Source organism: Bos javanicus, chromosome 28 (genome assembly GCF_032452875.1).
Source record: "Bos javanicus breed banteng chromosome 28, ARS-OSU_banteng_1.0, whole genome shotgun sequence".
Taxonomy (NCBI): domain Eukaryota; kingdom Metazoa; phylum Chordata; class Mammalia; order Artiodactyla; family Bovidae; genus Bos; species Bos javanicus.
This window is the reverse complement of record NC_083895.1, coordinates 31,451,279-31,477,642: the sequence shown is the minus strand read 5'-3', so window position 1 is coordinate 31,477,642 and position 26,364 is coordinate 31,451,279. Positions and strand designations below refer to the sequence as shown.

The 26,364-nt window shown below is 39.1% G+C and overlaps 1 protein-coding gene across 6 annotated transcripts in view; it reads right to left on the bottom strand.

Moving 5' to 3' along the window:
* The window catches only part of ADK (adenosine kinase), a 551,072-nt gene that overhangs the window by 524,299 nt on the left and 409 nt on the right, over positions 1 to 26,364 (bottom strand). The window contains exon 1 of one of the 6 annotated variants that reach the window (XM_061405842.1): positions 541 to 728. The exons of 4 other annotated variants lie outside the window; for them this stretch is intronic. In XM_061405842.1, coding sequence (XP_061261826.1) covers positions 541 to 554 — 14 coding nt within the window. In that variant the 5' untranslated portion in view covers positions 555 to 728. Of the gene's footprint in view, positions 1 to 540; positions 729 to 26,364 lie in introns of those variants that run through there. One more of the 6 variants, XM_061405845.1, reaches the window with a different exon arrangement.

Below are 26,364 nucleotides of genomic sequence, written 5' to 3'. Positions count from 1 at the left end.
TAAAAGTAGGTAAACAGATGGTACCTTGGGAACCAGAGTCCTAATTCCAGTCATAAGCAAACATTGTGAGGACAATTTCAAAACTTGGGGGCAATCTACCTGCATCGAAGGGCCAACACTGCAGGTCTGCACTGGGCCAACAACGAAGTTGTCAGAAGGCAAGACACGCGGGCAAGGACACGCCCGGTGCACGTCACACTTCCCCAGGCCTCAGGCCATTCGGGGGGTGGGGGGAAGACAGCCACATTTTCATAAGAAATCCACTAGACTCATCAGCAAGCTTCAAATCCTGGAATCTGGGCGAGAGTCACCTCAGCTACGCGGCTACTCAAAGGTCTCCGCCACGTGCCTCAGCCCCCAAAACTTCTGAGGAAGGCATAAATGACCAAATGAAAAGTGCAGAAAGCCTCCACATGAGGGGGACTGGTGGCACCGGGAGGCTCCAGAACACCCAAGAGAAGGGGCGGGCGGCAGTTCTCAGCAGCCGAGAGGCTAATGCCTACCTAGCGCGCAATTCAGGCTGCCGCCCAGATTAATTACCTGATGGCCGTCATAGCTTCACCTTCCAGCCCCAAGCGACAGCGCTCGCGTCCGATGCTCTGCGTTCGCACGGGTGGCAGCAGCAGGTACCACAGCCACGGCTTCTGGGCTCAAGCACTCCGCGACCCGGGAGCGCGTCCTCACACACCCCGCGCGCTGGCGGCCCCCGCCTAGCCGGTCGCTCACGCTGATTGGCCGCGCCCGGAAGGGGCGGGCGCTCCGCCCCTGGCTGGCGGCCCAAGGACCTAGCCAGGGCGCCGCCGGCCACGGCAAGCCGCCTGTGCGTCTCGTGCCGGCATGCGGGCTAGCGGGCTGGCTAGCGGGCTCGGTGGCCATCTTGAGTCCTGGTAACTGCCTATCCCCACTCCCGGCTTACGGTGCACGAGGTTGGGTGCCCGCCTCAAAAATGGCCGCCCCGAAAGGCAACCGGTTTATCAGTCACATGGCGCGGTCTACCTCGGCCAGCCCAGGTCGCTCTAACAGGGCTTGGGACGGGGGCGATGTCAGGGCAGTCTTCGGAGAGGGGGTTTAACAGCCTAAAAACCCATCTGCAGAAAAACCGCAACCGCCTGGCAACCTCAGTCCGGGGAGAGTCGATCGCGTGGCAATAGCAGCACGATGTGTTAAATTAGAACTCGCAGCCTTCTAAGAGTCAAGTGCCGAGTATGGTGGTCCCCAAACGTTTTGGACTTTAAAAAGTTAGGACAGCTTATAAGGAAGTGTCCAGGGTCTCAGTGTAAACTTGCGAATCAGAACCTAGAAAAGTGAGGCCCGTACAATGGTATTTTTAGCAAGTTCCCGGGTTATCCAGGTATACGTGTAACTTTTAAAACCTCCAGGCCAAACTAGCCCAGACTATCCTGCTTGACACACTAATTGTCAGACGTCCTCGCTTTCCTGAAAAGGATGCAGCGCTCTGAAGCAAGCATCTAGTCATAGAAAACTGGAAGAACCTTGACTCTTGGCGCTAACTTTGCGATTTAGCGGGGGTAAAAGAACTTAAAACTGAGTCTGAACCGCTAATAAAAGACAGTAAATCAATTCCACCTGCAGGAAGGACTGACATGGGGGCGTTAGAAAATAAACGTTTTATGATCTAAATAGCTTTTGTTTATTCCCTCTTTATTCTGTGTACAAATATTTATATAAACAGACAGACCATAACCTCCGGTGGCATTCATTTACTAAGCATTTTGGATGGGGTTCAATTCCATAATCTGAAATCAGTTACATTAGAAACACACCCTAACACGTAACATTGAAATGTGCATTCTGTGATTGAAGGAACTAAATATTTATTTCCTTTTAATTAGTTTAAATTTTAAAACCAAAAGCAAAGTAAAACATTATTCCATTAAACAGTTATTTTTCACTGCATACGTTTCAAGGTAGAAAATTTAGCATCCAAATTGAGACACTGCACAGATAAATATGTACTTTTTCAAGACAGTACAAAAAAATACAGAATATCTCAAGTCTTTATATATATCTTGACTACATGTTAAAATAGTACTTTGCTACACCGGGTTAAATAAAACCTATTAAGATTAAACTGTTTACTTTTTAATGTGGCTAGAAGTTTAATTTTGTCTTACATTACATGTCTACCTGACAGTGCTGTTCTGCTAAGCCAGCCTTGCTTTTCTTACCTACCATTGTCCCTGTGACAGAATAATTATGTTCACAAAATGAAATTAGTAGATCAATTTACACAAATCTGTGGTTTCTTACAATCTAAAATATAAGTATTCCAAAAGATTTCAAGTTTTCTTCAAAAATGCTTTTAACATTATTTTCTTTAATTTGGAAAATGCCTATCTAGAAGGAAGCCCTGCACTATAAATCTGAAGTGTTCAGTCCATGAGTAAAGGCTATTAAAAACAAGAGTCTTGGCTGATTGAGACTTTGACCAAATGTCCACAAGCAGAACCAGCCAGTTGTTCCTCAGGAAGTGAATCAAAGCAGCAGCAGGATAGCAATTTGAAGCAGTGGAGACATTGACTAATTCAACAGTTTGCCTTCTCCACTAACGGAAAATGTTAATAGATAACCCGCATGAGTCGGACACAAGTTAGTGACTGAACAACAACCGTAACCCGGATGAACTAAAGTAAAACCAGGAATAATACTCAGAACAAACTTCAAAATCTCCATGCAACTTTTAATATGGGATGCACTATGGTGCTTTTCAGACTTTAATACATATCACTTGAGAGATCTTATTATTAAGGATTCAGCAAGCTCTGTGGTCAAGATTTTGCATTTCCTTAAGTTCCCAGATGTTGCCAGTTGCTTCTCCTGTGGGCCATGCTAAGTAGCAAGGCTGTAAAGGAAAGTAGCAAGATTATAAAGGTAGCAAGAGAGAAGTGACTTGGAACCCCTACATGACTTCCTGCATGAGTTTACACATTACATGCTTTTCATGGCATTGAGAAGATCAAAACTTAATTCATTCTAGTAAAGTGTCTAATAGAGTCCTTAGCACAAGACATGATTACTACTTTGTTATTACCACACTTGTTAAAATTATATCTCTGAGAAGCATGATACGAAAGCTAACCTGAACTTGGCCCTGTGAAAAATAAATGAACTTTTACTCATGCTTTTGTTGACACTTACTTTTGATTTTTAATAATAAAGGTAAAGAAAAAAAGGTGGTACACAAAAAAGCTAGATTTGAAACCCTGCTTTTAAACAAATATATTGTATGTTATTAAGGGATGATAAAAGTCTGCTATGTTCAAATATTCAATAAAATTGAAGTCATATCAAATTCAAAGATTTCTTTTTAAAAAACCCAACTTTTGAGAAGTGACACTTTGCATCTAACAATCAATACTTTTGTTTTGTTTGTACTCATAACCAGTCAACACAACTTTTAAAAAGTGTATTATTTAAAATGTACTTAGATAATAGTTCATTTTGGCAGGTATAAATATAAAAATGTTATTTCAGGAAAAAGGGTTCATGTGTGATCGTTCTTTTAGAGTCAATCAGGTAGAGATAAAAGACATGTTTTTCCAGATAAAGGCAGCAGCTTTTTTCATTCATAGCATGTTCCTTTCCTCAGCTTTTCATGCTCCTTTCCTAATCTTTCCCTACCCTCTCTTCCACCCAGTTTTTTTCAACCATACACATAACAAATACACACACGGTTAGCTATTGAGTAACTACTAAAAAACTTTTGATCAATTTTCTAAGCAATTTATTTCAATCCTATTCAATTTATTTCCCTATTCAATCCCTATTTTCCGAATAGGGAAAAGCAGTCAATTGGAATTTTTAACTTCCACTAACCTTCTTCCAATTTAAATAGTTGAATCAAGATCATTGAGTCAGAATAATTTACTCATAGAAAGATAGATAAGCAAACATTCTATTTATCTAATCATGTGGTTAGTTTGCCACTAAAAGCACGTAGATAGCTAACCCCCAAATAGTTAAATAAATACATTTATGGATACCATAACAAATATGTAGACTTACCATTTCAACAAATGCTTCCAACCCCAAAACAATAGCAAAGTTCTCTTCAAACACAACCAGTTTGTTGTTAAGGGTTCAATAACAAGTATTTCCATATAATGGTACATTTCTAGAAAGCTCTGTGGCAATACATGTCACCAATTCCATGTTTTAGGCAACTATCATAAATAAAATAGAGCAAATGTGAACAAGGATTTGTATACTATTTATTTCACATTAACAGTAGCAAAAATTTATTACATCCCTAACTAAGCAAAAATAGAATGCCTGCGTGCTAAGTCGCTTCAGTTCTGTCCAACTCTTTGTGACCCTGTGGCCTATAGCCTGCCAGGTTCCTCTGTCTATGGGATTCTCCAGGCAAGAATACTGGAGTGGGCTGTCATGCCCTCCACGAGGGGATCTTCCAGACCCAAGAATGGAACCTGTGTTTCTTACACCTCCTGCCTTGGCAGGCAGGTTCTTTACCACTAGCACCACCTGGGAAGCACAGGAATGAGGAGGTGGGAATTCTAAGCCTAGGCCTACCAAAAAAAAAAAGTATGCCTTTTGACCATTAGTTTCCTTATCTGAAATGCAAGGTCATCTGTTACAGTCAACATCTCAGGGCCCTTTCAGTTCTTACTGGAAAGTGGGGGGAAAAAAAAAAAAACTGTCCACTTGTGACTCAATACAAATTGAGTAGATTTTTTTTAAGAGGTGGTCAGTTTTAATGAAAATAGAACGTATACAGTTTTACTTAGCTTTCATTATAGTCAAGGTTATTCAAAGAAACATTGCTAAATGTATTACCTCAAAAGATATAAGAGGTTTACTATTTTTATTTCCTTTAAATTATTGTCCGTAGATTCTAATGTCACATTTCACTTTACCATGACATATTCAAACAGAACCTAATCTTTAAATGGAAACTGACAATTTATTTCCCAGGAGAGTTTGAAGAATATAATAACATTTGATTGATTGAACTTTATTTAGTAAGAATTCTTAGCAAAACTCCCTCCCAAGAACACCCACACAGTGCTTCTTTATTTTCAGTGAACCACAAATCTCTAAAAGTCAAAGAAAACTTTCAACCTAAAAGTATAGGACAACACAGCTTCCCAATTATTTATGCTGCCAAGAATATATATTTAAACTACATAATTGAATACAGCACTATCATTTCATAAAAGGGCATTTTAACATAAAAATGTAAAAAGGCCATCACAGAATAAATAGTGCTATTCAAAAGTATTGCTGGTAATCTTATGAAGTATAGTTTCTATGTAAAAGATTTTTTCTTATTTTTATTTTACCATAAATCTGGTACACCACAAACAAGCTTTTAGGACTGAATCACTCGGAAATTTCCTAGTGGTCCAGAGGTTAGGACTCCATGCTGTCACCACTGAGGTCAGGGGTTCAACCCCTGGTCAGAGAATTAAGACCCCACAATCCAAGGCATAGCCAAAAAAAGGGGGAAGGAGATCAATCACTCATTAGCTCAACAAATATTTACTGAGTTCTACTCTACTACTCAAAACACTGGAGACTAAGCAACGGCCAAGAATATGTACTGCCCTTAAAGAACTTACATTCTAGTGAGGGGATATGGATGAATAATCAAATAAGATCATTAAATGTTCATAAGTGCTATTCAGAGAATTAAAACCAGCAAATCAACACAGAGAAAGGCTCATTTAGAGTCAGTGAAGGCCTCCAGTAGGAAGAAACTGAATAGCAAAGAATAGCAAAGTGGGGAAGGGATTCCAGACAGATATGACTAAAATAACTGGAAGGCCAGTGTGAAAAAGGGCAAGGAAGAGAGGAAAGGCTGTAGTCAGAGAAGAAGCAGGCTGTCTTAGCTTTGATGAGCCCAAGAAGTTTAGATTTTGTTATAAGCAAGACAGGAATTAAGTTTTGAACACTTAATTAAGTTTTAAACAGAGGAATGACATGATCTGATATTGTTTTAAAAGAGAATGTGGTTACAGAATATAGATCACAGGAGCATGAAGGCAGAAAGACTAAATTAAAAGCCTGTGACAGGGATTTCCCTCGTGGTTCAGTGGCTAAGACTCTGTGTTCACAATGCAGGGGGCTCAGGCTCAATCCCTGATTGGGGAACTAGATCCCCCATGCCACCACTAAGACCTGATGCAACCAAATAAATAACCTATTACAGTATTAAAGATGACAAATAATTCTGATCTGAACCACAAAAATAGTGGTGGACATAGAAGTAAATGGACATTTTGGAGGTAGAATGACAGGACTTGCAAAATACAGGGGAGTAAGGAAAATAAAGGAATCAAGAGTAACTCCTAGATTTTAGACAATATTGGGTAAATTTGGGCTAAATTGAGTAAATGGTGCTGCTATTACCAAGATAAATGGAAAAGGCAAGAATCAAGTTCAAGGGACAAGTTCTAGGAGTGGTCAGGGATAGAAATAAAAACTTGGGAAACAGATTTTTCTTTCTAGTCGTTCTTACTCTGTAGTGCCTACTGTTTTCTATTAATAGACTAAATAGTTGTCCACAATTGTATATGCAGTTTCATTTGAACAACACCCTAAGAGGGGAACCATTCTACCTTAGCAGTCACCTGCTAGCAATCACTGTCTAAGTTGCTAAGTCGTGTCCAATTCTTGCAACCCCATGGACTGTGGCTTGCCAGGCTCCTCTGTCCATGGGATTCTCCAGGCAAGAATACTGGAGTGGGTTGCCATTCCCTTCTCCAAGGGATCTTTCCAACCCAGGGATCGAATCCAGGTCTCCTGCATTGCAGGCAGATTCTTTAACCTCTGAGCTACCAGGGAAGCCAGCAGCCACTAAATATGTATATAAGAAAAATAATAGGTACAACTTGCATGCATGTGTGCTCAGTCACATCCAACTCTTTGAGACCCTATGGACTGTAGCCCATCAAGCTTCTCTGTCCATGGAATTCTCCAGGCAAGAATACTGGAGTGGACTGCCATGACCTTCTCCAAGGTACAACTTAATGAGTGGTTAGTATGTGCCAGGAACCACGCTATATATATCTTTCAAGTACTATCTCATTTGAATTTACAACAACCATAATAGAAGACATTTTATTATCACCATTTACACTTGAAGAAACTGAAACTCAAAGTGGTTAAAGGATTTGCTGAAAGTCACACATTACAGAGCAGAAATGCAAACTCTGGTAGTATAACTCCAGAACTGGGACTAGTTACCACTATACAGTGTCTGATCAGAGTAAACCCAAGATAGACTGACGTAAGTCTGAGACTTTTACAAATATCCAAGTTTCAGACCACTATACTGTGACTTCAACCCATGCAATATAATAGTTCAGAAAGAGCTTTCTTATTAGCTGGAGCATCACAGGAAATACTTTCAGAAGTTGCTTCTTTTTTTTCCATGTGTACTTATTCATAGTTAAATCTAAGCAGACAATGATCTGCCATTTTTATCTTTAATTTGGCCAAGACTCCTAATTGCCACCAAGAATCATCTCTTAGACCTCTTCATTTTTTAAATTTCAATCACAATTTCATTTCTGTCAAAATCACAAGACTGATTTTTGACAAAGAAAAATATCTTTTTTACCACTCTGCAAGAATTCAGAGGCACACAATGAGTACAAGGGTTCAGTTTACTATAAAACTAAGAAAATACCCCATCTCAGCCATTCGTCTTGTGCAAATCAAATTTAGGCTTTAGGAAAATTACAAATTATTTCTTAGCAAGATCTTTCAAGACTCAGAAATTGAAACCACAAATGTCCATAAAAGGCTCCTCTGTAAGAAAAAAAATTTTTTATATATTCATGCTGTCCTTGGGTATGTCCTCTAACTAACCGGTGCCTATCATTCTCTAAATAAGAGTAAAAAATATGCAGCTTTATCCAAAGAGTTCTAAGGAACAGTAGTTTCTATTGAGTTTTTTAGAAATGATTAAACTGGTCTCTTATTTAGTAGTCCCAGTGTTTTGGGGCTTTTTTTTCCCCTAAGAGGGTATTCTAACAACAGTAACCAGCAATCTCATAGTTTCCACTAATGAGGACTAATCTAGATCTGAAGGCCCTGTCTTCAACCCTACTACATGGGCAGAGGGCCATCTTCTCCCACAGTCTATAGGACAGGACACAGACTGGCATTGGTTCTCATCAGCCTAAAGACTGACCTCAAGGAAACAGTGCAACCCCTCCTTGTGGAAACAGGGCAGACTGCTTTCCTGCAATAACGAAGCATTTAAAATTGAAACACGTGGAAGTTTTATACAGCAGTGATGGCGGTGGAGGCGGTAATGATAGTGGTCTCATTGTTATTGGGAAACCAGGAAGGGGGAGATGTGCCCACCAAAACTGTTGTATTGGGGAAAATGTAATCTTTGAAGTGTCTTCTCTTAGTTGGCACAACAGACATTCTAACTCAAGTGTAATTAAAACTATATACGTATAAATACAGCACACACACCATAGCACTCTTTGGAGTGCTTTCAATGGACATACTTCACCCAGTGGTTACTTGATGTGATCACGTAGTCTCAAATGAAAGGGAAGGACCACTAGCTTTTGCAGTGGGTGGCTGTACAGATTTTCTAATGCTTCACTGCATCTGAGAGAATCAGGCATAAGAAACCTTAAGAATAAATTATTTTATTGCCTCAATAGTTATAAAAGTTCATAGAGAACTGCAATGTGATAGAACTACTATCATCAGGGTTTGACATATGTTTACATACACAAAGTATGTACATATGTATGTATGTACATATGTATGTATGTACATAGGTATGTACATACATAGGTATGTATGTATGTGTGTATATATAACATTATTTCAAAAGGGTAAAGCATCTGTCTGCAATGCAGGAGACCCAGGTTCAATTTCTGAATTGGGAAGATCCTCTGGAGAAGGAAATGGCAACCCACTCCAGTACTCTTGCTTGGAAAATCCCATGGACGGAGAAGCCTGGTAGGCTACAGTCCATGGGGTCGCGAAGAGTCAGACACGACTGAGCGATTTCCCTTTCTTTCTTTCAAGCATCTATAACATATCACTTTGCCAGGGGTTGAGATAAGACATTTATCTTCACAAGCCTATTTACAAGCTTAAAATATACCTAAGTACTCCCACTCTCATTTCATTTGAGGGTGGGTTTTAGTATTTATTTTTAAATACTGGCATTTAAATGCACAGAATTTCATTCTAAATTATCATTTTCCACATTCTCCTCCTTTATTACTTTGAAGGAAATCTTGATTGTCTTCATGTCTTTCTTGGTAGGAAAGAATAGCCTGGGGTAGAGGAACATTTAAAATGAATGTGGTTTATCTGAAAAACAAGACATTTGTCTGCAGACAGAGGCAAAAAAACAATTACTCTCCAGTGCAACTTGTCAAATAACCAGCCCAACCCATTCCCAAAAAGCCAGGGGTTAAACTCAAACACTGCTTCAAGATCTGGGATTCTAAATAGCCAAGGGTATGGTAAGATAAATCCCTTATATTTATATCCTAAGAGACTGCTATTAATATTCCAAATATAGGCAGATACGCTAACATGGACATTTCTTCAAATCCCTACAGCTCTTAGAGAGGAGGATGGAGGGAAGTGAGAGGGAGTTTGGGATGGACATGTACACACTGCTAGATTTAAAACAGATAAACAACAATGACCTATGCACAGCATATGGAACTCTGCTTAGTGTTAGGTGGCAGCCTAGATGGGAGGGGAGTTTCAAGGAGAATGGATACATGTGTACGTATGACTGAGTCCCTTTGCTGTTCACCTGAAACCAACACAACACTGTTAATTGGCTATACCCCAATACAGAATAAAAAGTATATATACAAAAATCTCTACAATTCTATCATAGGGAATAGTCCTATTCTAGAAAGTCTCTATCAGCTAAAAATACATCACAAAATCTACATTTTACAAAAATGAATATATTTTTTGCAGGTATAATGGACACCTAACATTGTATTAGCTTCAGATGATTCGGTATTTGTATATATTGCAAATAATCACCACAATGTCTAGTTAACATCCATAACCATACACAAAGATTTTTTTTTTCTTGTGATAACAACCTTTAGATTTATAACAAAAACATTTAATGGTTTTGTTTTCTTTACTGTGGGGTGGAATGGGGGTTGATGGGAACAGATTTCGCACTTTCCAGATTTTGACAAAAGCATAACAGCTCCAGATTGACTATATGTGAAGGGAAGAAGTAATTAAATCCAAATGGAATCTCCAAACATTATAAGAAGGCAGTTCTTTTTAGGTAGCATTAGGTAACAAACTTAAGACTCCAAAGAAATGGTTAGACCTTAAATTATTTCTCCAAAAACCTAAAACTCACTATATACCATGGGAAAATAATATACATATTTAAACTCCACACTTCGAAACCAAAAGTTAACACATTTTCCAATGTTATTTGTGCAAGTGGAGGGGTAGGAGAGTAGATTATTGAAATGAATCATCATTCAAAGGACAGAAGCAGAATTAAAAGCTTAGATAGACAAATTCGGTCAAGCTTTAGCCATAAAGGACTGCCAGCTCCTGCCTTGGTCTCTTGGAGACCTGAGCTGCTCTCAAGGAGGTCCAACTACCAGGATGAAGAAACCACAGGGAGAGGCACTCAAACTACACAGACAAAGAGGAATCCAGCCAAGATTTCCAGTCACCTCTACCAAAACAGACCAGACCTATTATCAGCTGCTGCTGCTAAGTCACTTCAGTCATGTCCGACTCTGTGCGACCCCATAGATGGAAGCTCACCAGATCCCCCGTCCCTGGGATTCTCCAGGCAAGAACACTGGAGTGGGTTGCCATTTCCTTCCCCAATGCGTGAAAGTGAAAAGTGAAAGTGAAGTCGCTCAGTCGCGTCTGACTCTGTGCGACCCCATGGACTGCAGCCCACCAGGCTCCTCCATCCATGGGATTTTCCAGGCAAGGGTACTGGAGTGGGGTGCCATTGCCTTCTCCATATTATCAGCTAAATACTTTCAAGTGATCCTAGCCAATACCACATGGAACAGAAGAATTAACCAGCTACTCCTGACCCATAAAACCATTAACTCTAATAAAATGGCTGCTCTTTTAAGCCACTAAATTTTAGGACAGAAAAATCAAACTCATTGTGAAAATACATTTTGCACTGCAACTAATACTCCATAAATACACATAACAGAAATACTTCACAAAGCAGTATTTATCCTTACCATATTCAGTGCACTGGCACTTTCTATTTTCCTTTTATAAAATACCACTTTTTCTACACCCAAATTGATTCATGATCTAGTTTGAAAAGCTTTTTAATCTAGACTACTCACTTCACAGGTGTATACACAAACCTAGACAGAAACCTTAATAGGACCCAAGTGCTCTGATTAATAATTCAAAGCTCTTTTTCCTTATATCATCCTAAGAGACCACAGGTACTACAGTTCATAACAAGAAGTTTCTCATAAACTCACATACACACTTCAGAGCTGAGTGAAAAGCTGAAAAGCAGAGATGTCTGATGTTGGAAGTGATGCAGAAATCAGAAATAGCTAAGAGGGACTGAGTCCTTTTTTTAAATCACTTCCTTTTACTTCCCCTCTTCTTTTCACAGATCTGCATTTTCTTACTCCTACTTCCTTCTTCCTACGGTTATCAAGCATTATAAAATTGAGCTGTTAAGTATCAGTTGAATTTAATGAAATGTTATAGTCATATCCTTAAAATTAGGCTAACTGAACATTTTACCATTTCTTTAAAAATGTTGCTTTTTTTCTGTTTGAGGTCGAAGACTAATTGTGGCTGCAGGCCTTTTCTAATGAAAAAGAATTCTCACCACTGCCATCTCAGATTTGGTAGAATATTTTTAGAAAATTTTAAATTATTAATAATATTAAGATTAATTAATAGATTTTTAGATTACTAGTAATAGTTTCATATATAATTTAGGAGTATTTTTGAAGCAAAGGGCTTGCTTATTTTTTTTAATCCCATAAATCACTATTGATTCTTGCTGTATTGTTTATATAATACCTGAATATTTGAGCTAATTACTAAATGTTAAGACAGATTCAGGTTTGAACCCTATCTCTGCCATTTATTGTATAATCTTGAGCATATTAAATTCTGTGGACAGTAATGGTTATTCCATATTATTATAATAATTAATAATGCTAAGTCATAACATTCAAATCGTCAATATCAAAGTACAAAATTTCCAAGGTAAATAAAAACTTATCAGAAATTGTTCTCTTAGTTGGAACATTTTAACTCTCAAAACATAAGCAAAATTGGCTTATGCCAAGCAAAAAAGGCTTTTAATGGAAAACACAACCTGCTCAAAACTGAAGTTCAATGAGTTAATCCACTGCAAAGCTTACAATTAAGTATATCCCACAAGTTTATTTTAGGGGGTGAGGAGGGCTGGACACTTACATATGTGAATAACAGAACTTGAAAGACAAAAATCTAAACAAGGTTACTAAACAGAAAACAGAATTTCCTTAAATAGTGTGCTTATCTCTCACATACAGAATTTATTCTGACAAGTTCTCAATTTCTGTCTTCAGAGTGTAATACACACACCAAGAAATGTGAATCACATGTCCTGAGTGTGAAATGAGAGCTTACTACTTAGGGACGCTTAACCTCCCTGGGTCTATTTCCTCAGCAGAAGGTAGTTACCTGGTGGCCTTGTGAGGATCTAAGTGAAAGTTATTGACGTATTCATATGTTATTTTTATCTTTAAAAAAAAACTGATGCTTCATTTCCTGTTCTAGAAAGTAGGACAATGAGAAATTATAAGATTTGGCATCAAATTTCATTTCAGATACTTAATAGCTATGTTACATGACTCATATTTAACCTACTGGGCTTCAATTCTCTAAACACAAGGTAAATACGAGACTGATTTTAAGTACCTCCCCAGGCACTGACAATCTAAAGGGTCTAAAACATGTTCAGAGTTTTCAAAAAATTCACGTGAAATTGTAAATTATCATTTCAAAACCACATCTAATACTGAGATTTGCAGGAAACTTCAACTCTATGAGATCCTACCCTACCTTAGGGTTTGCACACCTAGACATCTCTTCCCACCCCTGTTCCTACTCCTACTCACACCAGCATTCCCTGGCCTTCTTTGGAAATACCAAAATAGCTCCTAAAAGGGAAAGCCTAAGAAAGCCTGCTTTAACCTGTTTTATGAGTAAAAAGAAGCAACATCTTGTTCAACAAGAAAGCATTTAGAGAGCTTTGAATCTGACGTGATAGTCACAGGATACTAACAAGTCTTCTCAGGAATGTAGCTTATTCAGGCTTCACATAGAAGTGAAGTCGAAGGTCTAGTAAGCTCTGCATAAGAAAACCAATTTCTGAAAAACTCTATTTTAGGAGGAACCCAAGACTTCCTCAGCCATGACTACAAAATAAGAAAATGTTCAAATCTCTAATGCGGTTAACTTCAAAGACAACACATTTGAACTGTTTGTTTAAAAAGATAAACAAATTGTTTAACTTGCTTAACTCAGAAACTTAACATGGGTTTCCAAACTTTAGCTCAAGGGCTCAAAGGGTAAAACTATTTTCTCTGCTACATCAAGCTTAAAGGAATTTGAGAACCCTAAGACATCTGAATTTGATTATTTTGCTCTATTTCAATAGTTTTCAAGTGACCCCTCTTGGATGAGTCAATAGAGACAAATTTCTTAAAAAGACCATTTTGCGATATCACTTACTGGTTACATAGTACATTGTTACACAGTATGTTATGAAATCAAGAACCAATACTGCTAACCTTCAGTGCTTTTGGAGTTCATTACAATGCAAATAATCTCACTAAATGTGGACTTGCAAACCCATAGGGAAAAGACTGACCATTCTGATATGTCACTGAGTTCTTTGTAAATTCACTCTTTCAGAAAATTCATTTCTCCACCAAATAAGCAGTGGTACTATATTTATTTTAAGAAAGAAAACATGGCCTTAATAATACGTTTCTATTAATATAGTGTTGTTGGTTGGTTGATTGTGTGTGCTTAGTTGTATCCAACTCTTTGCAATCCTATGGACTGTAGCCTACCAGGCTCCTCTGTCCATGGAATTTTCCAAGCAAAAATACTGGAATGGATTGCCATTTCCTCCTCCAGAGGATCTTCTGGACCCAGGGATCGAACCCGAGTCCCTTGCATCTTCTGCACTGGCAGGCAGATTCTTTACCAACTGTGCCACCTGGGAAGCCATTAATACAGGAGAAATATATTTCTTTTGAGGTAATTTTCCCTATGGACAAATGCATGAGATGATTATTACAGTCAAAGCTTACTATAGTCATCAGAAAGAACAGAAATGCAGTCTAGAGTACATCTCTTGGCCTCTGTCCTCCAGCACTGGATTTATTTCACACACAAGCTCACTCCCCATGACAATAAAAAACAAAGGTCCAGGAACCATGAAACATTTTCATTAAGAGTTCTGTCAACTCTTCTGAACAGATAACAATTTACAGTCAATATATGATTCCATTTTGCACCACTGAATACTACAAAGCTTCAAACCTCTTTAAAGAGTTAATTAATTCATTGAACAAAAATTTAGGGCCTATGTTGCAATGAAGTAATTAGTTATAAAGCATTGAGAGTTGTTCAACTAGTTTTCTGACTTCAAGTAGCAGTAGACAAGATGAAACACGCACACACTGCGCACTGCAATGATACGAAGCATAAAGCACCAAGCAGCAGACAGAGCCGTTCCCAGGCCTGGCGATTAGGAAAATTTTATAAGGGAGATAGACTTTGTCTGGACCTTGAGGAATGAGGTTTCCAGTGGCAGCTGGAGACAGGAGAGGATTGTTTGTTCATTTTTGTAAATATTTTCTTTAAGTGCCATAATGAATTTTTCTCTTGCTGAGAGAATGACACCACCTCCTGCACCCTTCAAGTTCCTGGTAGAGCTGTTGATTATAGTGTCTTCCTCAACATCCATACACTCCCCAACATATATAAACACACACACACAGGAAAAAGAGTAAGAGTACCTCCAAGGCTGGCCAAAATCCCCACCTCTGAGATGCTAATTGGTTCAATGGTGGGTATGTAACCCAGGCAGGGCCAATCAGAATATTCTCAAAACCGTTAAACAGATGTGGAAAGTCTTGCCTTTGGGCTCATGAGATGGTGGGCTTAGGGATGAAAAATGCTGTCTTTCTTACTACATTTAAGATGGCCTGTGTGAGAAATAAATTCAATACCAGAGGATAATAGAAGCTAGGGATGCATTCCTAGAATGAGTCATATTTGGCTAGACTTCCCATTCTTTGAGTCAACTGAGTCTCTTAGAGAATTAGAAATGGTTCTACTAAGGATACACCAAAGTCCAGCCTGAGCCTCTAGACGGCAAAAAAGCCAAGTAACTACTTCAATATCATTTCCAATAATCGCTAATTTTGTGAGTGATCAGTGATCACATAGGCTACTTCCAGACCTATAATCTTGTATTTGCAGCTAACACAGAAAAATCGCTGGGTTTACTAATGACTAAGTGCAGCTTGCTGACAAAATTGTGAGAGCCTGTTAATAAGTAAGCAAACTGGGTTTCTTACATAATTGCTGTACACAATTTCTTATTCTACAGAAGGTGCTGAAATCGGCATGCATGCGATGAAAGCCAAATTCCAAGTGGAAATTTAGATGTTCTTATGTTGAAAACTAATTATTGTTTTCTAAATGGAAACATTTTTAAAGAAATCATGTGAGGGCACAAGTACAAACAAAAACACCAGAAGTAAAACATAGAAGAGAGGGCAACAACTTTAAATCTGCTTTGGAAAATATTCAAAAGGTATCATCTTCAAGTAGTATGTGAAACTTGAGTTCATGAGACCACTTCCAGTGAAATACGCCTTCTAAATCTTGAAATTCAAAAACCTGAAGTCTTTACCTTAGTCAGTTACTATCAGAAACGGAAAAAAAACCTAAGAACTCAATGACATAACCAGCACAAGTACTTGGAAAAACTAACCAAATACGACCTTTGAAACAAGCATTGACTTAGAATTATCAACATGTAGAATGGGGACTGCAGGAATATTTTAGCAAGTGATTCTGATGAGAAACTGTTGTTTCCTCACAATCAGTTCAGTTCAGTTCAGTCGCTCAGTCGTGTCCGACTCTTTGCGACCCCATGAATCGCAGCACGCCAGGCCTCCCTGTCCATCACCAACTCCCAGAGTTCACTCAGACTCACGTCCATCGAGTCGGTGATGCCATCTAGCAATCTCATCCTCTGTCATCCCCTTTTCCTCCTGCCCCCAATCCCTCCCAGCATCAGAGTCTTTTCCAATGAGTCAACTCTTTGCACGAGGTGGCCAAAGTACTGGAGTTTCAGCTTTAGCATCATTCCTTCCAAAGAAATCCCAGGGCTGATGTCCTTCAGAATGGACTGGTTGGATCTCCTTGCAGTCCAAGGGACTCTCAAGAGTCTTCTCCAACACCACAGTTCAAAAGCATCAATTCTTCGGTGCTCAGCTTTCTTCACAGTCCAACTCTCACATCCATACATGACCACTGGAAAAACCATAGCCTTGACTAGACGGACTTTGTTGGAAAAGTAATGTCTCTGCTTTTCAATATGCTATCTAGGTTGGTCATAACTTTCCTTCCAAGGAGTAAGCGTCTTTTAAAATCATGGCTGCAGTCACCATCTGCAGTGATTTTGGAACCCTAAAAAATAAAGTCTGACACTGTTTCCACTGTTTCCCCATCTATTTCCCATGAAGCGATGGGACCAGATGCCATGATCTTCATTTTCTGAATGTTGAGCTTTAAGCCAACCTTTTCACTCTCCTCTTTCACTTTCATCAAGAGGCTTTTTAGTTCCTCTTCACTTTCTGCTGTAAGGGTGTTGTCATCTGCATATCTAAGGTTATTGATATTTCTCCCGGCAATCTTGATTCCAGCTTGTGCTTCTTCCAGCCCAGCGTTTCTCATGATGTACTCTGCATAGTAAACTTTAAAAAACTGAATTTTTAAAACAGAGTTTGATGAGATGGTTGGATGGTATCACTGACTTAATGGACCTGAGTGAGCAGACTCCAGGAAATAGTGAAGGACAAGGAAGCCTGGTGTTCTGCAGTCTATGAGGTCGCAAAATCAGACACAATTTTGCGACTGAACAACAACAAAAAATTGAGTATTTAAATTTTTCAAAAGGCCCTCAATCCTTTTATTGAATCCTTGGGGCAAGGTATGTTTTAGGGCCAGAATTTTATGAGATTCACAAGTTTGTGAATTTTAGGAAGGTAACACACTCTATGTACTATATTTTGTAAACTGCCCAGGAAGGTTTCATGCAGCATGTCATTAACAAGCAGATATATCTACAGCAAAACACACACATTTGTGTCAACAAATAAATACTGTAGGGAGCCTCACACCCGTTCAAGTTTTGCTGGCAAATTAATTCTATCTCAAACCTTTTTTTTTTAATTTCCAGTTTTCAGAGCTTTGGGGATTTCAGAAATAAAGATGAAAAGACTATAACCTATACGAAAATCTTAACGCTTATTTTACAAAGTTTCAGATTTACTTAGTATCCCAGAGGTCCATTCTATAATGATGATACTCAGCCACTCAGCACTTGACCAAAATATGTATTCAGTATACATCAAGTTCCTCCAGCTTAAAATCAAGTCCTAATATATATGTTCAATTTAGAACAGTTGGAAAATACAAAAAAATAAAAAATAATAAACAAAAATAACCCACTATTTGAATGTAAACTGGTATAGCCAGTAGGCAGAACAGTATGGAGGTTCCTCAAAAAATTAAAAATAGAGTTACCACATGATCCAGCAATTCCAATCCTGGGCACATATCCAGACAAAACTGTAATTCAAAAAGACACATGCACCCCTATGTTCATAGCAGCACGATTTAAAATAGTGAAGGCATGGAAACCAAAATGTCCATTGAGAGAAGAATGGATAAATTAGATGTGGTGTGTGTAATATTACTCAGCCATTAAAAAGAACAAAATAATGCCATTTTCAGCTACATGGATGCCTAGAGATTATCATACTAAGTGAAGTAAGTCAGAAAGAGAAAGACAAATACCATATGATGTCACTTAAACGCATCTGGAATACCCTTTCAACCTGAGGGCTTTGATCTTTCTTAAATTCTGGAAAATTCTCAGTCATCATTTCTTCTAATATGTTTTAGGGAAATTAAAATGGAGGCAGTCTGGTTCAGGCTTCAGAAGTAAGGGAGCAGACCTCTGACCAACTTCTGATCTTGCCTGGACTTCCTGCCTGTAATCGCACAATTGCTACCACCAAGTCAAGTGGCCTGTGATTATAAGCAGGAGCCTCCAAAACTGCAATTGAAGTCTCACCTATGGGGTCGACACACCGCCCAGGACCCTATTCCCCACTAGGACTCCAGACTGCTGTTACTCAGGACTTCCCAGTGCTGTTCAAGTCTGGATGTAGAATTTGGCCAGCGTGGTGATGCATATGCTACTGCCTCTATTGTTCCTGTTTCTTTTCTTTTAATGACTATATGGACTTTCCAGGTGGCTCTAGTGGTAAAGAAATGACTATATGTTGAGATTAAGTCAAATAATCCTGTGTTAAATATTGAAATTATTTACTGTGTAACTAGTGGTTTATTAATGAATCCTTCAATCCTAAATTGAAAGAAAACTTTCAGCAAAACAACATTGCCTCTCCACTATTCACACTCTTTCCTCTTTTCGGAACTCCTAATTAGACATTAGTTGATGCCTCAATTTTTACACATATGTATGTATTGCCAGGGAGAACTTCCAAATGTACAAGCTGGGTTTAGAAAAGGTAGACGAATCAGAGACCAAATTGCCAATTTGTTGGATTATAGAGAAAACAAGGGAATTCCAGAAAAACATCTTCTGCTTCATCAACTACGCTAAAGTCTTTGACTGTGTGGATCTCAACTAACTGTGGAAAATTCTTAAAGAGATGGGAATACCAGACCACTTTACCTGTCTCCTGAGAAACTTGCATGCAGGTCAAGAAGCAACAGTTAGAACCTGACATGGAACAATGGACTGGTTCAAAATTGGGAAAGGAGTATGACAAGGCTGTATATTGTCACCCTGTTTATTTAACTTACATGTGGAGCACATCAAATGAAATGTCGGGCTGAATAAATCACAAGTTGGAATCAAGATTTCCAGGAGAAATATAAAAAGCCTCAGATATGTAGATGATACCACTCTAATGGCAGAAAGTGAAATGGAACTAAAGAGTCTCTGGATGAGTGTGAAAGAGGAGAGTGAAACAGCTGGTTTGAAACTAAACATTCAAAAAACTAAGATCATGGCATCTGGTCCCATCACTTGCTGGCAAATACATAGGGAAACAATGCAAACAGTGACAGACTTTCTTTTCTTCGGCTCCAAAATCACTGCGGATGGTGCCTGCAGCCATGAAATTAAAAGACCTTTGCTCCTTGGAAGAAAAGCCATTACAAAACTATATAGCATATTAAAAAGCCGAGACATCACTTTGCCAACAAAGGTCAGAATAGTCAAAGCTATGGTTTTTCCAATAGTCATTTACAGATGTGAGAGTTAGACCATAAAGAAGGCTGAAAACCAAAAAATTGATGCTTCTGAATTGTGGTGTTGGAGAAAACTCTTGAGAGTCCCTTGGACTGCAAGAAGATCAAACCAGTCAATCCAAAAGGAGATCAACCCTGAATATTCACTGGAAGGACTGATGCTGAAGCTGAAGCTCCAACATTTTGACCACCTGATGCAAAGAGCTGACTCAGTGGAAAAGACCCTGATGTTGGGAAAGATTGAAGGCAAAAGGAGAAGGGGGTGGTAGAGGATGAAATGGTTAGATAGCATCACCAACTCAATGGACATAAATTTGAGCAAACTCCAGGAGATAGTGAAAGACAGGGATGCTGGCATGCTGCAGTCCATGGGACTGCAAAGGGTCAGATACGACTTAATGACCGAACATAACACACACGTGTATATATACATATAATATATATATTCTCTTGATTTTTCTTGATTTCTCTGTACTACAACTGGGAGAATTACTCAGTACTATCTTCCAACTCATTAATTTTCATTTTAAATGTGTTTGAACTGGAGTTTAACCAACTTTTGTTAATTTCAGTAACTATTTTTTATTTTACATAGCCATTTACTTCATATTTACTATTTTTTATTTATAACATGTTTTAAATAACTATTATTTCTTTTATCTTTTTAAGGATCTTTAAAAATACTTAAAATCAGTCTGAAATTGCTCTAACAATCCAGTAGATTTTAAGGGAGTTTATCTCCTGGTAGTTGTGTTTATTTTCTAAGTAATGGTCTTCCTTATCTGTTTGCAGGCTCAGACTTTCCCTTCCTTTTTCCAATGGTTTTGAGGTAAGCTACCCCTCTTCTTTGCCAACAAAGGTCCATCTAGTCAAGGCTATGGTTTTTCCAGTGGTCATGTATGGATGTGAAAGTTCGACTGTGAAGAAAGCTGAGAGCCGAAGAATTGATGCTTTTGAACTATGGTGTTAGAGAAGACTCTTGAGAGTCCCTTGGACTGCAAGGAGATCCAACCAGTCCATTCTTCTTCATTCTGATGAAGATCCATCAGTCCTGGGTGTTCTTTGGAAGGAATGATGTTAAAGCTGAAACTCCAGTACTTTGGCCACCTCATGCAAAGAGTTGACTCATTGGAAAAGACTCTGATTCTAGGAGGGATTGGAGGCAGGAGGAGAAGGGGACGACAGAGGATGAGATGGCTGGATGGCATCACCGACTCGATGGACATGAGTTTGAGTAAACTCTGAGAGTTGGTGATGGACAGGGAGGCCTGGCGTGCTGCAATTCATGGGATCGCAAAGAGTCGGACACGACTGCGTGACTGAACTGAACTGAACTGAACTGAACCCCTCTTCTAGATTCATGACCTCCAAGTCTGGTGCTCTTGTACCAGTTGATAATGGAGAAATTACAGTTCCCAACTTTAAGCCATCTGGCAGCTCAGCCACTTCTGTGTCACCACTTCAGATTCACAGCTTTTTAAAGCAACAGCCAGGAACAGAGGCTTTCAGCCTTCTTTTCAGTCAGCCCCAATCCAGCTACAAGATTCACTCAGGGTATCTGACTCCAGCTCCCCTGCACAAAGTTATTTCCACTTGCTCCTGAACCCAGAATCTAAATGCATGTTTCCTTTTCATTTCAGTCCCTGGAGATGTTTATCTTGTTCTTGAGTATACCTGGATCTTTTCTTTTTCTGCTTAGATGTGTAACTGCAGTTTGGAACAGGGTAGGGAGCCAAAAGCAGGATAAACACTACCACAACAGCAGTAGCTAACATTTACTGCAGACATACTATGAGCCAACTTTATATTTATTTTTTAATGAAATCCTCTCAACAATCTTTTATGGTAAGTACTTTTATTATATCCATTTAAAAGGTGAGAAAACAGAGGCATGGGGCCATTAAACAATCTTACCAAGATTACCAGCTAATAAAGACCAAGGACCAAAGGTCTGATTCCAGAGACCATGCTCTTAACTACGCCTCTGCTGGCTTCCATTCTGACCAGAATGCTCGACAATTTTGATTTAACTCTGAATATTTTGCATACAGACAGGATTTTATTGTCTGGAAGGGAAGCCAAGCCATATTCCAGGTAGAAAGTAGCATACTGGCTTCATGTTTTATTTAGTGTTATTCAGTCTAGGCCTATACCTAATACCAGAAACTTAGTTTTCAATGCCTTTTTACCAAAAGTCCTTCCGACTTTGCCTGGGCTCCACACATTTCATGTTTATCTCTAGACACCTAGGACCATCCATGGAGGCTTTCCTCTGACTCTGCCTTTTCACCACCCTCACTCTGCCCTAATTTATAATGCCTAGGAAAGGACTTTATTAAGGCATTCATACAAAGTACCTCCAAGAGTTCCATTCTTCATTTTCCTTCATAGTCAAAAGCTTTAATATTAAAGGATTAAATTTGTAATGTAAGCAACATGCAATGTCACCTAAAAAGAGCCAAACTCGATTTTAGGCTGCACTGTTAAAAGCATAAGATCTAAAAAAGTAAAACTCAGTAGTCTCACTCTACGCTGTGCTGATAATTCATCAAACATTAACTGAATAGCTCCCAAGGACCAGGCACTGAGCGACACACTACGGACACATGATCAATCATCCTTTCTCTTTTCTACTATGCGTACATTTTCCACATTTAATCCTCACAACAGGCCACCCCGGGAACAGTATGCTCCATTTATAAAAATCACATTTCAGAGAATTTTCTGAAATTTTTAAAAAAAAAGTGTTTATTGTTGCTTTGTCATCCAAAATACTTACAGACTTTTCTGAGGTTTAATACACAATTTTAAAACAGAGAGATTAGTGAAGTAAAAGACAGAAGGAAAGACTAAAAGGAGCCCATAGAAGACAAATGGTTAGGCAACAATAACTTGAGAAAAGTTCAGCATTTGCTGACTGGAGAAGTGCTGTTTGTTTCCTTTTTAATCAAGATTAAAATTATATATAATTTATATGCATAAGTTATATAAAAGTCATGACCTAGAACAATGTGTAATTGTTAAACCACGACCCAGAACAATGTATAATTACTAACATCAGAAAGAGTTATAATGGCTCTTCAGATTCAGCCTTTCCTAACATCAACTTCAGAGCTTACAAGTATTTTCTATGATGAATAAATCGAGCTATTCTTAATGAAGCTTAGGTAGAACTTGAGACTGGTGAGAAAGTCAATACAAAGTCTAAGCAAAATAAAGTCTTAAACTTGAGTTGTGGCAGCAGGATGGAAAAGAAAAGGAATTTATCAGACATAATTGAAGAAGACCAACTTTGATAACCATATATAGAGGGAAAATGAATCAAGTATCTAGGCTCCAAACTTTGGAATAAGAGAAGTTAGTGGCGCCATTAACATACATACAGACCATGGGAAAAGGTGCAGATTTAGGACAACAGGTGAATTTAGCTTGATATGTATGACTTTCAAGTGTCAGCAAGACACTCCGAAGGAGATATTCAGCAGTTAAAATTAGGTCTGGGGGCTGAAGGACATAAGATAAAAAGATCACACAGGTGAAAGTGTTCAGTACAAAACCGTGACCCCTTTATACCTTCCAGCTTTAGTCAGACCAAACAGATGCAGTTCCCCAGCAGAGGCAGCTCTCTCCCATTTCTACCTCCAAACAAACTTTTCTTTAAAGCCAGACACCCTATTTTCCACCTGGTTAGCTCTCTGTCACCTTTTGGAATACGCAGGTGTCATTTTCCCACCAAGAAGATGGTACCGGTTCTTTGCTCTCTCACTTCGTGTACCTAGTTTTCAGCACCATGCCTAAAATAACAGGCACTTGAAAGACTAAAAGAATACACTTGGCATGTGCTCAAAAAGCCTGGGAAGAAACTCTATCCTCTCAGAGGTGACCGCTCAAGAAATGAACTTGGATGACATTCCCAAAAGAGAGAAAAGAAAGTGGTCCTAAATACAGGGAATCATCATGGAACATCTTTATCAAGGGAACAGTTCCCCAAAATGCTTCTGGACTTCTTTCAGGCCTACATACACCACTGTAACACAAGGCTCATTCACAGGTTGCTGGGAAGATTAAATGAGATAGCATATATAAAGCACCTAGTGTGCCTGGCACTCAATTAATGTTCCCTTCTGTTCCTTGACCCAGTGTGAAAACATGATAAAGCTAGCTTATTCCCAACTTCAGTAACCCTAAAAAGCCAAGAAAAATATTTTTTGAGAAAGGGAAACTAGACTTGTCAGATGCTCTCTCTAGAGCAGAGTTTTTACAACCTCCACATTATTGTCACTTTTCCCTGGATAATTTTTTGTTTTGGGGACTTCCTGTATAAGAGGAGAAGGGGGTGACAGAGGATAAGATAGTTGGATAATATCACCAACTCAATGGACATGAGTTTGAAAAACTCTGGGAGATAGTGAGGGACAGGGAAGCCTGGTGTGCTGCAGTCCATGGGGTCATGAAGAGTTAGACACGACTTGGTGACTGAACAACAGACTTTATAAGCCATCCTCTTAAAAGTTAACCAAAACTGGTAGCTAACCTCTTAAATGTCAAGCAAGTCATCATAAATAATGCACACAATCTAACCACTCAGTACATTATCACAGAGATCCTTAAAGACAAATGAATATAACGAAAGTACGAACAGCCAATCACAAAAGGTCTTCACACAAAATGAAGAGATTTATTCCAGTACTCAAGTGTCTAATCCTACCTTCATGTCTACACATAGTAAAGACTTACAAGTTTTAGGTAGACAGACACTGATGACCTGTAAAATAACATTATACACGTTTAAGAATTATTAAGTATCATATGCTCATGTATTGCAACAACAAAAAATTATACACACTAACCAAAAAACAAAACAAGAAAAAACAAAAGCTGAGTTAACAGTTCACTAGGGCTTTTGATCAAAATGTGAAGTCAATAAAGTTGACCTCGATAAAGTTACTTCTCTATACCTGTTTCCTCCTTGGTAAAATGGACATATAGTGTCTACCTTGAAGAGTTGTTGAGGGATTGAATTGAGTTAAAATAGGTAAAATGCTGAAACAATACATATTAAACATTATTTTTTATGATTATTTTTAAGGCTGCATGTCAGAGAGAAGCATATCTTGGGTGACTGTATAAAAGTAGGCACGGTGAAGTCAGATAACAATGAACTTGCACCCAGATTCTTTGCGTTCAAACTTCAGTTCCTTTACTGTTTCATCTGGGCTTCCATTTTCTCATCTGTAGAAGAGGAAAGCACTTTGAAAATGGAGGCGCATAAGAGAAAAATCTAAAGGCTGCATCTTTAGTAGGATAGGAGGGGAAAAAGTTGGAGCTGTCTTCAATTTGGTAGAGGAAACTTTGTTAAGAAGGTGCTTTTCAAGGAAAGCATATGCCTTTGTTGCAGGAAGGGGGACCCCTTCCAGGGCCCAAAAGTGGGCTCTTGTCTAACACTCAGAAATGAATTATCTGAGGAGACACACATGCTGACAAAGCAAGGGACTTTATTGGAAAGGGACGCCTGCCGGAGAGCAGTAGGTTAACAGAACCCAGGAGAACTGCTCTGCCGTGTTTCTTGAAGTCTGAAGTTTTATGGTGATGGGATTAGTTTCCGGGTTGTCTTTGGCCAATCTTTCTCATTCAGGGTCCTTCCTCCCTGGTGGAACAGGCATTGCTTAGCCAAGATGGATGTCAGTGAGAAAGATTCTGGGAGATGGTTGGACACGTGGTGTCTCCTTTTGACCCTTCCCAAATTCATCTGGTTAAAGGTGGCTTGTTAATTCCGTGTTCCTTACCACGACCTCCTATGGTAAAATAACTCACGGCAAACGGTTACTACATTGCCTGGCCAGAGTGGGCGGTTTCAGTCAGTTTGCTTCTCCAAACAACTCAAATCCAGGTAGGTCTGACTCAAAAGCCTTTGCTTTAGTCTGTAGTTTGAAAGCTTAAAACGAAAACAGAACATCCTGAGTCGTGGCGGGGGAGGGGGGGGGGGTAGTTTATTTTCTTTATATAAGGTAGGCACACTAACACTTTGGCCCTTTGAAGGTAATATGAATATATTAAAGGTACTGGCAGGGATTTCGTCACCATCCATTGAAAACAGCGTGAACAGACCACGGGACTCCTAAGTGATCTTTTCAAACATGAAAGATTAGTTCTTTCAAAAGTGAAGAAGGATCATGTTGGAAGAAACGAAATTTGTATAATCAGGAGTGTCCCAATAGTTTTAAATCAGTTTTATATATCTAGCTTTACATAGAAAACCCACTGCCTTCCAAGGAGCATTTCAAAATCATCAAGAAACGTGCATATTGTAAGTAAAAGTCGCAACATCAAATCATATGTTAGGTGTAGAACTATCTCCACTGCTGCCAAAAGTGCAAAGAAGAAAAATTAACCTTTCCTAACCATTTTGGCAAATGACATCCCCACATCCCCGACCCCACTCCCGCAAAGCCTCGGAGGCGGGGTCTTGGTTCCTGGTAGAGGATTTGCAAAGGTACCAGCATTCAGATCCACCTAAGTACTAAAAGGAAGGTCAAAGCGCCCTTCCGCGACCTTTACGAAAAATACCCCAAAATTCTGTCTTTGCCTCAGGGTAGGCCAGTCGCTGGGCATTCTCCTCATCATCCCCCAGGGAAGAGGAAGTGGCCGCGATTGACTCAGCTCAGATCGGGTTCGGTCCGGTCCTCCCGGGTCTCACAGCCAAGCGGCGGCGGGCTCCCACGTGGCGCCCGCAGCCTACCCAAAGCCGGC